Raw genomic sequence first — 16,830 nt, 5'->3', positions numbered from 1 at the left:
ATCTGCCAGAAGAATATGAGGCTCTTAGTTTAATGAATTAACACAGGGTCTGGGGAATTTGTTCCCTGAGGCTAAACAGGGACACGTCTCCTTATTCCTTAATCTCTGCCTGCACAGGCTTGATTCTGCTTCTTGATCTTGTGGAATGCATCTTCACCATAGCTACAGGCTGTGGGGAGAGTCCTCAGCTTTGAAATCTGTGCAGTCCTCAAAATACCGGAAGCTGCCTTTTTTCAGTGCTTGCAGCTCTTTGTATTAGGAGTACTACTGTACACCACAGGAACTGCAGGGAAATGTAGTAGCTTTAACTTCAAATGTCTTGTAATAACTTAAAAGGCTTGCTTGGAAAATCTTTTGGGAAGAAAGAAATGTGCATCTTCCTGTCTTCCTTCATTCCCCTGCCCTGGCATAAATATGGTAGGTGTAGTCTGGCTAGACAAAAAGATAAGGAAGTTTTTTAAAAAAATTCCATACTCCAGTGTGGCTTACTACAAGAAAACATAGCTTGTTTTTGCTCTGGTAGGGGACTTGCAGGTTATGGCTTGGGAGGTCATGCTAAATCCGCTGTAGTTCTCATGGTATGTTAATGTTTAAGTGGTCGGAGTACTTCAGTAGCTGAAACTGCTCCCAGCATTCTTAGGTTGCTCAGTAAATGATAGTGTGTTTCCTCAGTAACAGCAAACCCTGCTAAGAGTAAAGCTATAACCTGCCCATGACCCTGCATAGCAAAGCTGGCAGGGCTCACAAAGTCTGGATGACTTTAATTCTGTTTTAACAACAGATAAGCTGTGAAGTGTTATTCTGCTTTGAGAATAGGTGAAGACTTCAACTCAGATGCCACTTGCAGCTGCAACTAGTATTTACTCCTACAGCTCCTGCCAATGAAGCTAAAACAATAATAGTCCCTGTACATATTGGAAACATCTGCACAAATTATTTCCTCTGCAGAGCTAATATACACAATAGACAACACTTTGTTCAGCAACATGTTTTAGTCCTTTCCTTGGTAGTCCCATTAGGTAAATTACATTCAACTTATGTAAAAGGATACTAAAATCCTCTTGTCAGTGTTGCAGATCTTGATTGGTGGCTCTTAAATGCTCTGATCAAAACAGCTAATTGCATTGTGCAAAATGAGACTGCAGATTTGTTTTCTGATACCACCAAACTTCATCGAAGTGGAAGTCATTTCCTGGAAAAGGTTAAGCCGTGGCAGGGAAGGCCTGGAGATTTGTTTACATAGCCTCTAGGCTGCCATAGGATGTTACAGTGTATTAATCTGATCTTTCAAGATCTCCATTAACAGCTTTGGTTGTTCTGCACTGTGTTTTTTGTAGGGCACAGGAAACCTTCATGCAATGGGATCAATGTAGAAGATTTTATAACTTCCTCATGGCAGACAACATGAAGAAGATCATCCTTTCTCACAGGTACTGCAGTACATCACTTACACTGATAGTATTGATTGGGTCAATTGTTATATTGGATTTGTCTTCTTGGTCCTTTAAAATAGGACTCCTGAAAGATTATGCGCCAGTTCCTTGCTTGGTGGTCTCTAGATGAACCAACAGAGAAGGGGAGCCCATGTCAATCTCATTCATATACCATAAAAATATACAAATAAGCTTTGATCTTGTTAGAAAGCAGGCTTTGTTGTCTTTTTGCCTTCCGAGGAGACTTGCTTAATGAATAAACAAGATGCACACAGGAAAACACTGAAATTATACTTCAAAGTGGAGTATTCTGCATCTGTTTCATTTCTAGCCAAAGAATTCCCTATTCAAGGAGCCTCATGTTCTGCCACCTACCTGAGGTAGGATTAATCTTCAAGATCTGCTGTATGGGGCTGCTGCTTATCAAATAAGTCAAACTGTAGGTCTGGCTTCTAGCTGTTCCTCTAGAAAGAGCATGTAGCCAGCAAAATACTTAGCGTTGCTCTTCCTGGAGTGCAAGTGTACTTGTAGGATCCCTGTGCTGCTGTTGTGATCTGTGGCTCTCACATGTCAAAAGAACGTGTTTGTTAAATAGGTGAAATGCTCAATGTTGCTTCCTCCATCAGAAGTTCTCTGGGTATTTCTTTCTAGGGCAATAAATGTGTAAGTACCTCATCTGTGTACATTTGAAGTTGCCTGACTCGAGGGAAAAGGAGGGGAATATCTAAGACCCATTCCAATTAAGAACATGTGTCACTTGCAAACTTTTGGTTCATTGTTTACACCCCTGTGCAGTATAAAACACTTGTGGAAGGAATTAGGGCAGCTGACATGTAGGATGATCCACATAATTCATTCAAGATTGACAAATATTTAGACAACTTGACCAAATTTAACATGTGAAGTTAGGTAAGTCCCCATTAAAAGATACTTAAATTTGTAACCCAGAAAAAGCCAGTGCTGGCTTGAAGGCAAGTGTGTTAAGTAAACTTTTTTCGATAATCACTTGTGCTCTAAGGCAGCTCCCCCATATCAAACCTAGCTTCCCTCCTACTCTGCCCTGCAGCTGCCTCTGAAAGGGAATAAAAACCCCTTTCCAACTTGTGGCTTTTGTTCTATTTGTTAGGGGAGCAGTTTGTTCTGGTAAAGAAACACATCCTCTCCTGAGGGCAATAACTAATTATGACAAGTGTCCATAGTAAATAGTTTTCTGCTAAGGTAATGCCCCAAGTAATTTCTGCTGTGTGAGCTAACCATAATATCTGTGCTGGGGAGACTTTAGGACCAGATGATGAAGGAGATGCTATGCCCAGGACTGCTAGTGCTCTCACCCGAGCCACCCACACGTTTGGTCTGAAGCCAAAGGACCCTCCCTCTAACCCAGCCTCTGTTGCAAATACCCTTAGCGCTGTCTGTTCTGGGAAGATTCCTTTTAGAGGCCCCTCACGCAGTTTTTCAGTATAACGGGAAAACTTTTTTTTCTATAAAGAGGCTGCTAGGGTTTCTGCTATGCCTTGCTGCAAAGAGAGGTGGACAAATAAGCTGTGCTTGTTCCCAAGAAAGCCTCATGTATATGTAGCACACTTCTTATCTTGTCAGACTTGGTAAACTTAGTTGTCCTTGAACAGGTCATGGCTTTGCTGCCCTGGTTGTTATTTGGATGTTTTTCTTGATGTTACTCTTTCAGGCAAGCTCTTTTTGGAGATAACAACATGAAGAAGCCACAAAGCCTGTCAGATGCTGATCTGAGCAAACTCTATACAGCAACATCCCTTATGCAGATTGATGATAACGTTATGAGGTACGGAGGGTGATTCTCTGATCCTACGTAGATCTCTGAAAGTACCTTCTCTTTCAAGCGTTGCTCTTGCATGCCCCTTGCTGTGCCTGTAGGAATCTGCTGAAATACAGTGCTGACAACCTCAGAAATTCTTCCTTGCCTTCACATTGAATAAAACTTACCAGAAAAAAAAACAACTTACTATTGACAGTCACAGCTTCTGTAAAATCATCCAGGAGGCATTTATTTATCAGTAAATCTGAACCTGCAGCCTTCAATAACGTAGGAGGAGGCCAGCTCTGCCACAAGCTCTAGCAAAAGAAAAAGTGCAGAATGTGGAAAGCAGCTCAGAACTGCTAATGAATGTCCTTAGCCCTGCTTGAATTTTGAAACAAACCTTCCCCCCAAAACCCACTCCTGCCTTCTCAATAAACATTAGGGTTGGCTGAGATGATACAACCTTTTTTACTTGTCATACTAACACCTAAGTTAAGCTCTCTGCTTTATTAAGCAGTAGCCTGTTACTGCCCGTGTCCTTGAAAATAACATAGCACTTTCTTCAGTGGCAGCGTTCGTACCATGGCATCTTCCGTATCAGGCATTGACACCTTTCCAAAATGAAGCTGTAAACTGTTGGCTATACAGCTGTAACACTTTTGGCAGGCTGGGAGTATTGCTGGCTGCTTTTTAAAAGCCATTCCTAGGGAAATCTCCCTACTTGTCCCTCATCCCTGAGGCCTTTCTAGTTTGGGCCAACAGCTATGTCTCTCATGTCAGGAAAAAAAAAAAGCACTTGAGCATAGGTTTACTGAATTCTCGGTTTGGGATGGAGAGCTAAGGATTTGGCAAAGAACTGGAACCACAGTGAATTCTGGGTGGCTTGTAGGCAGGCCCTTTTGTCCAGTATGTCTGAGGTTCATAAACTGTGGTGGTTTTGTATTTGAAGAGACTTTCAGGTAAAGATGAACAAGATCGTAACAACTTCTTTCTTCCATATGTATAATTACTTAAGTGAAATGGGATACTTCAAAAGAAATGTGCTGAAGACTGCTAGGCTTCAACTTGCATGTTTAACTTGCCCGTGCTATCACAATATTTGAGTAAGCACAGAAAGCATAAAGGCATGTGCTGCCAAAGGTGAGTTTTGCAGAGACACTGGGTAGAAAAAAAAAAGCATTGTCCATGAAAATCAAGGCATCATTCCCATCTCTGCATATATGTCCTCACTTGAAAGTAAGAATCACATGGGTACTAGAAGCAGATTATTTCAATGACGGTCTTCTCTATTTCAGGAAGTTCCATGGCTACAGTTCCTTGAAGGAATACTATGAAGAAGAAAGCTGCCTGCATTACTTGCACAGGGTAAGCTCTTGCAATAGAGACTGCTCTCGTACCTTCATTTTCCTATTGGAGAGAAAACGCACTGCGGTTTCTGTTGTTAATGCTTAGACACAGCTGTCTTAGCTGGGATTTTCAAAAATAATCAGACACAGTATATTGGAGTGGGATTTCAGTTCTCGCTAGCTCTAATACTGGGGCTAAATGCTCTGGGCTCTTAAGAGCTTTAACTCTGACAGGTAGTAGCACCCAAGTGAATCTAGATAAAGCCATGCATTCAGTTGAACCGCTCTGAGTGTATGAGGATAAGGTGGGAAATGGGTGGTGGCATAGAGGCTGCAGTTTCGAGGAAGAAAGACTTACTAGATACTGTGGAAGAGACTCAGGATGCTATCTGGCAGGCAGATGCTTAGCAAACCAAAGTTTTTTGCAGAAGCGGGACTGGAAGATTAATTCCTCCTTGATCCACTGAGCCAGAGGATGGAGGTGTTCCAAGGGAGTTTCCTGGACTTTAACCAAGGTGTCCATAACAGAGCTGGCACTAGCTGCCTGATGTGCAAAGCAATACAGAGCAAAAATGGGTGTAGCTGTTTGAATTCTGAGAATGGGGAAGATCTGTGACTCAATCTGTGTTTGCTCTGATGCACCCCTGCCCCTTTCATACAATTGAGTTGAAAAAAAAAAATAAAATCAAGTGCTGCAAAGTACTCCGTTGGTGAAAAGCCACCAGCCTTAAATATTGACGCTTTCTGCTTTTCTGATGCTTCTCCAGATACAGGGCAATTCTGAAATAAGATGTGTTAATTGAGTTAAGCTAAGATGCTTTTACACTTGGTAGACTGAAGCTTAAATACCAACCCCTTACTGTGTGTGTTTTTTCCTTTTCTGCCATGTTTCTTGATGCAGATCTGTGTTCCTCTTCTGTTGGTTAATGCTGCTGATGACCCTCTTGTGCATGAGAGTCTTCTATCAATTCCAAGAGCTCTTTCAGGTATGTTGAAGCAGTATGTTCCAGCTGTGCATATTTGTGTACCTGCAGCTTCCTTATCACATCATGATCCATGATTTCAAAGCAGCTTGACTTGCCTCCTTACATCTGTAATCCTGTGGGAGGTGTACTAAGCCTCTTTAAATCATCAGTTGCTAGAACTAACAAGGCTAACCTTGAGCAGGAAGAACTCGAGTCCTTTCAGGCACCTTCTGCTGTTTTGGCTTGTGTTGATAGCCAGCAGGTTACATTCAGGTTACATTCTTGAATGGAGCTTGTGTTGATAGCCAGCAGGTTACATTCTTGAATAGAAAATTATTCTTCATGTCTTCATTCCTCACTGAGATTTAGTAGAAAGGTGGGTTATTATAGTGATAGTCTTGATCAGGTACAGATGAACAGCCCCCTTTGCTGATGAAGAGCTGGGGGGCACATGCATAGCTGTGTTGTTTGGTACTGAACTAGGATCTCTCCCCTGAAAGGAGTTCTGTGAACTGTCTATCTTCAGCCAAGAAAAAAAAGGCAAATTACTTATAGAAGCTCAGAAGAGGGAGCTGGCTGCTGCTTCGTCACACAAAGAGTGGATGCACAGGGAGGGGAGCAGCGTTCATTCTTTTCCTGGTTGAAAGCTATGAGCAGAGAATTTATCCACAGCTGCTTCTGACAGAAGCAAGCACAGGGATTTTCTCACTGTACGTGGAGGAAGGTGGCTGATGTACTGTCAGAGCTTTGGTGCAGCTCGACATGATGCAAACAGTCCTAGTTAAGGTGTACATGAGTTAAAGATGTTCATTCATTAAAGAATGGGCATTCTTACAGCAATACCTGCATTGCCGTAAGGGCCCAGCCAACAGCATTTCTTGGGCGACCTTCTTGTACTGGCTGGGACTGGTTCCTGCAGACTGTCCTGTTCTGTGAAGCAGTAAGGTTATGTGCTTTGGACTTCAAAGTAGCCATGGCCTTTGTCAGTGCATTTCTGCCTCCTACATATGACTATCCTTGGCACAGCATGTGAACTAAAGGAGCAGAGTTGATTATCACAGCTTCAGATGGTTTCATTCTCAGCTCCAAGATGTTAACTTTCTGGAACTTTGTGCCTCCTTTTGTTTTACAGAGAAACGTGAAAATGTCATGCATGTGCTGCCCCTTCATGGAGGCCACCTGGGATTTTTTGAGGGGTCTGTACTATTCCCAGAACCTCTTACCTGGATGGATAAGCTTGTGGTACAGTATGCCAATGCCATCTGCCAGTGGGAGAAGACAAAGTCTCACTGCTCGGACACAGAGCAGGCTGTATCTGGCCAGGAGTAATTGACCCAAAGACTCTGGATCACTTCAGTATATCTCCCCTTTTAGGAACATCTTGTTCCCTCACCTGCTGCTTCAGGTTTCCATTCTCCTTGATATCCTATGGCTGGGGTTTGATCACAATGTTTTCTTCCAAAGTGGAGTTAAAGCAGAGGTTAATATCTGGTCAGAGCATCTTTGCGTATATAGTCACTTGGGTTTGTAGTTTACTGCTCTGCTTGAAGAAATTAGGTGGCTGACTGAGACTTGTTACAGGGTTATTGAGCTTAAAGACTGCTTGCTTTAATATAGCAGAAGTTTCAAATGTCAAAATCTCTTCACCTGCTGGTCAAAAACTTGATCTGCAGCATTTGTTTAGGTGTAGATGACAGGGTAACTATGACTCTGTTCTCTGTCCCAGTGCTGGAAAAACCCTGTACCAAGCCACAAGCGGGTGAGTGGTTCAGTCTGTAAGCCACTAAAATGTGGCTTGGAACAACAGATGCTTGACTACAAGTGGTGTTCCAGCCTTGCACCATCTCAAGGGAAGCCTTTTGCTTCCTAGGAACACACACAAGTGAATCAGTTTAAAAATACTTAACTTTTCCATGCTTCAGCTATCTGTGTATTGGGGTGTCTTTATGCTGGGACTTCAAGTAGAGAAAAGCTGCAGGCTGATAATACCAGTTAATGTTTCTATGTAAACATGTTCTCACACCAAGACCAGATCAGTCACCTTCTTGTCATCTTTGCCTCTCTTTAAATGTAGTCATCTTTTTAGTACTGGATTTTTTGTTTGACCCAGGGCTTTTTAAAGCTGGCTCTGGCTTCCAAATGGAAACCGGAGATTAAGAATCTGCAGGATCTTTCTGTGAGCTCAATCTGTTTTTAAGAATATTTCGTAGAGAATTATGTACTCTGTTAGGGATTAATTTGTTGGGGAGGAAGGTATCTATTTAGATTTACTCCCCTTATGTCAGGGTAAATCATAGCAAAATTCTTCCCCTTAGCTTTCAAAGCATCGAATGGTTTTCAGACACGACTTGCCTTACAGTTGATGGGGAACTGGATGTCTCTAGCCCTGTGCAACTAAAATGATATTTTTGCATGGCTAACTACTTCCATATCTATGTAAACGCTGTAGGATTACTGGCTCCAGTAAGCCACTGGGCTCTTCCTCACTTGAATTCCTTTTCCACACCCAGACCTCCTCTTCTAGTTTTAATGTGCAAAAGCTGTTTGCAGGAAAGATGCCTACTCACTTGTGCTTTTCCCTCAAGTGGCTGTTATGGTCTGTGCCAAGATGGTTATTAAAGACCCTAGTCTATCCCCTGGAAGGAAAGTTGTCCCATGACAATCTGGAGACTGAAACTTTGTGGTCAAAATCTTTTTTTTTTTTTTTACTGTTTGTTCTGTCAATAATGTAGTCTCATTAATCCATCCTTAGGACTTCTTTATCACAGTGTCAGTGAAGTACTCTTCCTGTCACACTTCCCACATCAATTAGCACTTTATTGCTTCAGCCTTGGTCGGTGTTCCAGGCACTTTAGTTTATAGCTTAAGGGTGAAACAAGCTGCAAGACTTCAGTCTGGTAATATAGGGGAACGAGCCTTCTGGACTGCCCTGTCCCTGAACTTCAGTAGGTTGGAGAAGTGGGTTTTTGTTTTAATAAAGCAATAATTAACTATTGTAGCAAAGATGCATTATCATATCAGGAAATTCCTTTCGTTTGCCTTAGGCCAGACACCTTGGCCTGTTACAATGAACTGTGGATATCTGCACATTCTCCTTGTTAGTAAATCCAGGTTTCCTTTTTTTCATCAAAGAAAAGATGTGACCAAGTAAAGCTATAGCAAGACTTGGCCATGCTTGTGGCTGTTCCTTAAGAACTATTTTAGGGCATCAGTTAGCAAGGATATTCTTAGCTGATGGGTATCTTGTCTTTCTATGTTGTTATCCTCTTACTCATACTGCATCTGTATATCACTAAAATCTGTCATAAAAGACATTTCAGATTTTTGCTTAAGTAGCTGTTCATGTAATATTCATTGGATATGACTTCAATATCTTCTCGCTTCAACAGAAGTAGAGTGTAAACAACACTTGTACGCACCAAATAGATACAGTATAAATTTAGGTGTGTAGGGGGATATGGTTTTTATCTCCAGTGGTTACAACTTTAGAAGTGTTTCAACTTTCATAGTATACTACAGCTGTAGCTTACACAGTTTGTGGCTGTCTGCCTTGAGGAAACAAAACCGCCCTTCCCGTGCTTCATGTGTCCTTCCTCAATCCAGCTTTACTGTGCTGAGATGAGTATCAACTTCAGACAGCTCTAGAGGAGCAGAAGCTGTCCTTGGTACCAATACTGCTGTTGAAATGAAGAGCCCATCGTATGACCCAACATGTGGGTACCTATGAAAGAAAGGTCAGTGTGTGTCTGACCTCCTTCGAGAGCAAAATATCTGCCTTCCTCAACTTGAGAGCCTTATCAAAAGCAGGGGTGCTCTGCCCATCTCCCCAGGCGGCTGAAGCTCTGCCTTCCTGCCCAGGACCCCAGACTGGCAGAACAGTTCCGTTGTTGACTGGCCCAGAATGTGAAAGTCAGGAGGGTGAGAACTGGCTTGGTACTGTCTGGGAAGGTTAATGCTGAGGCAAAGCAAAAAGCCTCTGCTTTTTGGCCAAGTCATGCCAGTCCCTCTGAAGGTGGAGCTTTGTCCTGAGCAGCTTTTTCTTGGAAAAAATTTTCTTCCGTTTTGTAAAGGTGACCATTCTTGATGGACCAGGCTTTCAAAGGGGTTTTTCTGTTTCTGAGGTATGAGGAAGCTACCTTCTTATCAAATGTACCTTCATTTCAAACTGATTTCACTACAGCAGATGGCTAGTCGATCAATGACCCGTTTTTAAGCAAGTCTCCTAAAATGAGGTGAGCAACTGGGTAATTCTGAAAGCAGCAGGAGCTGTAGCTTTGTCTAATTAGAGATTTTGCTTTAAAGTTGGAGGGTCTTTTCAAGAATACTCCTTCCTGCCCTGCAACCCAAGCCTTCATACTTCAGAAGTGCTGATGCTGTGCACTTTCTGAAACTCTCAACTGCAGAAGTAATATGGGTATCTGTCTTGCTTCTTTGACCTGTTTTTGCATCTTGCATCTGAACTTGCATCTACAGCGGTTCAAACCACTTGTGACTTGACCAACTAATTCTAGCCTGATTGGGGAAGAGCAGCTTTTGTCAGTGGCTTGTTTGTGCAAGGCTTCTGAAGCCTGAGGTTCAGCTTACTAAGCTTGTTGTAGGTGGAAGCAGTGAAAAATCTATTCTCCCCATCCCACCCAATTTGCTACTTTCAAAGCAAGACTCATGGTGTCAGACTTGCAGCAGTAACTTAAAGAGATCTTGGGGAAGTGGGAGAGGAGAAAGTTAAGCTGCAGTACATGTTACCTAAAGGGAATCCTGTATTAAATCTTGCTGCTGACAGTGACTGGCAACTGATACCTAGTGCCAGTGCCCCAAGATGCATGGGACTTTGTCCAATCTTAATCTGAAATACTCTTCTCTCCCAAAATAAGGCAATACTAGTCTTGTGATGTGGACAGGTGGCCTTCATTTGCCCAGTGAACTCAACCTTAAATGCAATCTGAATTTTTAAGTCTTAGAGGCGAAGTCGTCTTTTTCATCTCTTGTCAAGACACATGAGGTTGTTGAAGTGTGCATTTCTATATCATTACAGTGTAGTCTGATAGTGCAGTTCAAGACTACAGCATGATGAATCTGTCATGTGCTCTGTTTCGTTTCAAACTGGGGTTAGAAAAAGCATTAGCAGAGCTCTTCCACAGGTAGTCTCGTGTGGTATACGCACCTCTCCCATCACTGGATGTAAGTAGCACTTGAACATAAACCCTAAGGACTCTCTCAATCGGATAGCAAGTTGCAGAACTATTACTGTTTGGTTAGGCTGGTCTAACCATCACCTCAGTGTCTGGAGAGATCTGAAGCTTGTAGGTGAGAAGCTGGGACTCGCTCTTACTGAACACAAGGAACTTGCAGCTTCCACTACATCAGATCTGCCAGCATTTTTAATGGTCCCTTGGGTAGCTTCTAAATTGAAGGTGTTTTCAGATGGGTCTGACAGTGTTGTAGTTGCACTGTAACTTCCCTGCAATCTTTTCCTAAGTGTTTTTCTGCAGTTCCTGTTTATGAAGATCTAGGTTACAAAGACAGGGCATTAAGCAAAGATGTTGGGAGCTATTGGCTTAAGTACTGAATTTAGCCAAGCTTACCTGTGTGTCCTCTGTCCTGGGTCTGTCACAAGTTCCTAGACCACTGCCCTTTGACACGTGGTGCCTTGCCCTTTTTCTCCTCCTCCCTTGACATCAGCATATCTAGAGACTTCAGTAACAGCTCTGTCAGAGCTTTTGGGGCTTTGCTTTTTAGTAAATGAGTTTTCAGACACTAGGTAGTGAGACAACTCTGGCAATGTACACTGTACAAGTGTGCTGACTTAAAGGACCTTTGTGGGCAGCCTACAACTAGCTACAGTCTATTTTAAGGCTTAAAATTTATATAAGCAGTGGATCATTTTCAGCTCTCTGCTCCTCTAGCAGTAGGGATTGAGTCATAGAAGGAGGGTTTGCTTTGCTTAATATGTGACTTGTTACCTTACAATCCCAAAGTTCTTATGTCTATTAACTCTCCAGCAGCGTAGCTGGAGGTAATTGCTGAAGTGACTACATCTCAAAAGAAAAAGCAGAGAGTAGCAACTTCAGGATTTAATTGCCAAACAGTTTAGTCACCTGAATTGCTTCCAAGTTTTTTGAGAAATATTATGCCTGTCTGAAGCTTCTTGAAAAAGGCTGTGAAGAATTTCAATGAGACCAGAAAAGGCCCTAGCCTTGTGCTGCATGTGTAAGTCATTTGTTGTGAAGAGCATCTTGTTTCTGGTTTGAGTCTTGCTCCATGCGTCCTTATTCCTTTGGCGGATCTGTTGGTTGGGTAGGTCCTGGAGCCACAGTGACTCAAAGCAGTGTCTCCTTCATGGCTTCTAGGTGGAAAGCAAACAGCTCTTCTTAGTGTGAGGAGTTTGAGTTTTCTCAGAGCTTAGAATGCCTCAGAGCAACACTGCCCCAAGGAAGGGGTGCCTTGTAACTGTACCCTTACTGCTGGGAGTGTCTGTTACACTGGCCTGGACTTTCTCTGCTGTTGGGGGAGCTTAGGCACAAGTGCCATCAGTGAGTCAAAGCAGTTGCCAGCTTTCCATGCTGTGGTGGAAGGGTTTCTAGGGTTACCCTGAACCGTTGCATTCTGAACATCTGTATTCTTGGTTTTGCTAGTTAATCAATGGACACAAACACTGCAATCCAGGGCAGCATTTATCAGGTTGGATCTGCTAGTATTGAACAGGCTTTTCCAAGTCTCTCTGACACTCTCCAAAAGCTCTAGCCCTGCACCCGCTAAAGGCCATGTCCTTCCTTCTCACCAAATGGCCTTGCCTAACCCAGGCAGTTTTAATGCCAGTAAGGATCCTGATCCCACAAGGTGGCTCTACACAAAGCCTTTTTGCTTTTGTCTGAATGACAAGCTTGCATTGTCTCTCTCTGGTCATGCAAGAGCTTTGATTAGATACAGAACTTTCTTCTAGGATCTCCACTAAGCTCTACTGGGATGCTGACCCTTTTCCTGGCTCCTGCCAACTGGGAAGTCTTAAAAAAAAAAAAAAAAAAAAAAGCCAAACAAAACCCACTTGTATTTGATATAACCAAACCCTACTGCTTAGCCCAAGTCAGCAGCTTTCCAAAGGAGCACGTTTTCTCATTGTGTTACTTGACTGCTTGACCGTAATTCCCAGTGACAGATTACTAGGCATTCTTCTTGAGAAAGCATAACCTCTTTCTCTGAAAATCCCAAGCCGAAGAGGTGAGTGGAGACCTCAGGAAGAACAGACTTGTGCCCTTCTTGTTTTGCCTGTGCAGGTGTGTTAGAACAGGCTGAGTGATTTCTAATATTCTTGGTGAGCAGTTTGCTATGAAAATATCTTCAAATTGGCAGAATTGTACTCTGGAACCATCTCTAAATGCTGCCCTGAAGAAAAGCTTGTATACTGAGACACCTTCCCCGCTGCCATGTTCTGAGTCAGATCCTCTGGAGCTGACAGCTGCAGGGGAGATGATTTGCAACTAGCAATGCAATTTTTCTATATCTGCTGATGTTTACCTTTAAAATTATATATATAAATATATATAAAACAGTGTCTTTGATTTTTTCTTTAATTTTTGTTCTTCTGTGTGGTATAAAATGGAGGTCACTGCAAAACAAAATGTAATTTTGTTATCTTTGATTCTGTGGGATTTCTTTATTTAAAAATAAAGGACTTATTGAAGTCAGTGCTACATGTAGTGACTGTGTGCAGTGTTATTGGGTGATGAAGTCCAGCTGTCACTCTCGACAGGCAAAGCAGCTATGCCTTCTTACTCACTTCCTCTGCAGTGGGGAGAGAGTCAGCTGATGTGGGCATATATTGGGCCAACAAGGTAATATTGATTAAAATGCCACTGGATATCTGAACATGTTCCCTCAGTTATGAGATTTGGATTAGCTAAAGGAGGAACAAGAGCAATCCTTTAGCCCCAGCCCTTGTGTGTGAATTAGTATTAGATGGTAGTTTCTGTTCACTAGTGCTGTCCAAACCAAGACTGCCTTGGGGAAAGGCTGTCCGTATATCCCTGTGGTATACACCAAGGCAGGAGCTGGCTTGCTGCTCCCTGACTTCCAGACAGGACAACCTTTGTCAGTAACTCCTGTTTCATGAACTCTGGTGTTGCCTCTACGTTTTGACCCACTAGTTGGCTGTTCTAGTGGTAAATGCAAGGGCTCTGATTGTTCTAGGAAATGTGAATGACCCCCTCTTGAGGGAGAAACCTCAAGCTTGCACTCTTCTCCTTCCATACTTCTGGGGTGGGGAGGACAAGAGGGGTGGCAGTGTTGGGGGCATGTCTTCTCTGCCTTTCACTCCTTTCAGCAGTTGCAGCTTCTGAGCCCACCTCTCAAAAACCGCACTGAAAGCTGAAGTCAGTGTCAAGTAAATAAACGGGAAGACTGCACAGGGGCTGTATGTGACAACACATGGATGGTGGGCCAGCCCCTGCCACCACTGTCACCTCCAGCTGGAGCCTTCCTCTACCTCTGTTGTGTTCCAGAGAACAGAACAAGGACAGAGCTGCTACAAAAAGCTTCCAGGGAGAAGTCAGCATTAACAATTCCTGCTGTGTGTATATATATATATATAGCAGGAGCATCTAACAAGTGCCCTGGCTCTCACGTCTGCTGGGGCTGGGCTTGGTGGCTAAGCATGGGGTATCTAGCAGGCTCTTGAGCTAAGGAATGTGTGGCTTTCTTGGCAGTTGACAGAGGCTGGCGGCTCAGCCTTCCCTAAGGCTTGGGGAGTGAGCTGGGGGGGGCACTTTATCTTCTTCCCCCCCTTTCTCCCTTGCAGCATGTGACACAAGCCCTAGTGATGCTCCAGTCTGTCTTAGTTACTTTTTGTCTTATGGCCAAGAGAGGTCCTTGATGCCTCTCTGCTGGAGAATGGAGATGGCATCCGCTTAAAAAAACTGAATGCCTGTCCTGAAAATGGTGAAGAAGGGCTATTTTTGCTGGTGGACAAGAGCAGATTGTGGCAATCCTGTATCGGCCCCCAGGTTCTCCCAGGACCACTAGGTCACTGGCTAGAGGACTCCTCTAGAGCCAGACCTATAGCTGTGCCAGGACTAAGACCTGAAGTAGGGCTTAGCTGTGGCCCTTCCTGCAGCGTGTGGAAAGACTCTCCTCTGGGATGACAACTTTCCTGCAGCGTGCAGTAAAGCTTTTGGCTCATGTGTCTCTGCAGAAATCATCAGAGTGAGTGGAGTTCCTAATCTTTCAGCGACTGATGGGGGAAAAAAAAAAATACAACAGCATCTCTGGCTGGGACACTTTGATATCAATCTAAGGAGTTAACCACTTGTTTGAGCCCAGGGCATAGAAAAGCCCTGCTAAAAGCACTACTTGACTGACACTAAGAGCTCAATGGTGTGTGGTTTTTAACTACAGACCAAGTGAGACAGATGTGGAGGGTAACTGGGACTGGCGAGCTGTTGGGGCAGCTGGGCTGGGCCAGGACCGTTGCCGCTGTTTCCCTGTAATGAGAATTGCTCTGTGGGAGGCAGTGTTTTGGGCTCCATCTCTAGTTTATTGCCCATTGCGATTTAGCTGTTAGATCTACTTCAAAACTCCTTCCTGGCTTGGTCAGAGTCACTCTGGGGTGAAGCCGAGGCTGGCATGGATTGCGCTCCCTGCTCTGTTTGCTGTGCTGTTCTCTGTCTCACCATCAAAGCAAGCTACTGGCTGACAGTTTGTCCCAGCAGTAGTGAGCAGCCACAGGGACCTCCCAAGAGCTATGGCTGTCCCAGCCCAAGTCCCAGAGGCAGCAGTGTGGTGCTCCCATCTGTGCGTATGGGTTTTTTTTTTGTCTTTCTCTGTTTTTCTAAGTGAGCTGCAGTTGCTCTGTCTCCCAAGCAAGCTGTGCTGTTACGTTTGCAGTGGCCTGATGGTTGTAGAGTTGTCACACATGGTTTCCTTAGGATGGCTCCAGATGCTTCCCGGCCCCGTGAAGAGCACTGCACAGTAAGGAGCCGAACGCAGCAGAGGTGCCTTTCGCTCTCCCTCTGAGCTCTCACACAAGGTTGGTGCAGCCCCGGGCTGGGACTCACCATGTGTGGACCAGCCACCGTGCTGCTGAGGCTGGAGAAAACAGATTTAACCCCAGTCGCCTCTGCCCAGACAGGCCCCATCCTCCCCGCAGCTTTGGAGCCGACGTCCTGTTTGGTTTGAGCCTGAGCCAGTGCCCTGATGAATGCGGCTCTTGTCAGCACCCTCCACTTCAGCCAGCTCCGGGTGGGGGTCTGGTCCTCTGCTTGGCTGATGAAAGGCGCCCATGTGTAGGTGCAGAGCTGGGAGGGAGGGAGGGAGGGGAGATGGGGCATGCTGCGGGACCAGCTTGACGGAGAAAGTGGTAACCTGGGCAGAGACCAGTGCCTTGCTCTTCTCTGAGCCCTACTGCTCACCAAGGGAGGAGAAGACGGCCTGGAAACAGGTATCCGATTACCTCCTCCTCGGAGGAGATGCCTGGTTCATGAACCAGAACAGACCGCCTTCCCTGGGACACAGCTACTTCTGCCTCCCTCCTCCCCACTCCAGTCCTGCGGACTCCACATTAGCAAAGGCTAATTAGCATCAGGCACAGCTCGTTTGCCAGGTGAGGACCCTCCTCTGCCCTCCGTGGTGGCTTTTGGTGGGGCTTACCTGACTGAGCTCCCTCTCACGGTGCAATGCTAGGAGAAAAAGCTGTGCTGAGATGTTTTAAGGATTTAGGAGGGTATATTCTGCTTGTCTTTCACTGTCCTGTGGCTAAAGCCCATCTCCTACTCTTAGTGGCTGCTGCAGCCTCTGTTCCTCCTCCCTGCCTGCCTGGCTGAGCAGGAATTAGGCAGAGCCAGCTCCACCTGGGTCCCTGTTTGGGTTCTTGTTTGAATCTTTTGGGCTGTTTTCTCTTTCCTGGTTAGAGCAGATGACTGACAATGGGGGGTCCTTGCTCGGGCAGGGGTGGGGCTTGTTCTGGGATGCATGGGGGATGGAGACAGCCGGTTCCTTGGCCCCTGTGCCAAAGGGCAGTCAATGATGGGGGGACAGGGGTCTCCTACCAAGCGCTGACACTCCTGGCCTCCTTACAACCAGCAGCGCAGCCAGTGCCTGTGCCCAAAAAGCTGCACCCCTGTTCCTTGCCATATGCCCCAAGGGACCCCAGAGCTCTGCTGTTAAACACTTTATTTCTCCCTTGCTGTAGCCCTCCCTTCCCAGAGCAGACGCTGTCCTGTCCTCCCACCACAGCTCTAGGGCATGCTGCAGAAGAGGGCTGGTGACCTCCTTTCTCTGCTGGCTCCTGAGGGAAGGATGCTCTGCCTGGGAGGGACAGA

The 16,830-nt window shown here is 44.8% G+C and overlaps 1 protein-coding gene across 4 annotated transcripts in view; it reads left to right on the top strand.

Annotated features, from left to right (window-relative positions):
* ABHD2 (abhydrolase domain containing 2) overlaps positions 1–13,213 on the top strand; it is a 41,657-nt gene extending 28,444 nt beyond the window's left edge. For all 4 annotated transcript variants that reach the window (XM_009276569.2, XM_009276566.2, XM_009276567.2 and 1 more), the window contains exons 7-11: positions 1,338–1,430; positions 3,121–3,234; positions 4,506–4,575; positions 5,458–5,542; positions 6,654–13,213. In XM_009276569.2, the coding sequence (XP_009274844.1) occupies positions 1,338–1,430; positions 3,121–3,234; positions 4,506–4,575; positions 5,458–5,542; positions 6,654–6,850 (559 nt within the window). In that variant the 3' untranslated portion in view covers positions 6,851–13,213. The remainder of the gene's footprint in view (positions 1–1,337; positions 1,431–3,120; positions 3,235–4,505; positions 4,576–5,457; positions 5,543–6,653) is intronic.
* The last annotated feature ends 3,617 nt before the right edge of the window (positions 13,214–16,830 follow it).

Source organism: Aptenodytes forsteri, unplaced genomic scaffold (assembly GCF_000699145.1).
Source record: "Aptenodytes forsteri isolate BGI_AS27 unplaced genomic scaffold, ASM69914v1 Scaffold1, whole genome shotgun sequence".
Taxonomy (NCBI): Eukaryota; Metazoa; Chordata; class Aves; order Sphenisciformes; family Spheniscidae; genus Aptenodytes; species Aptenodytes forsteri.
This window is presented reverse-complemented; position numbering and strand designations above follow the sequence as displayed.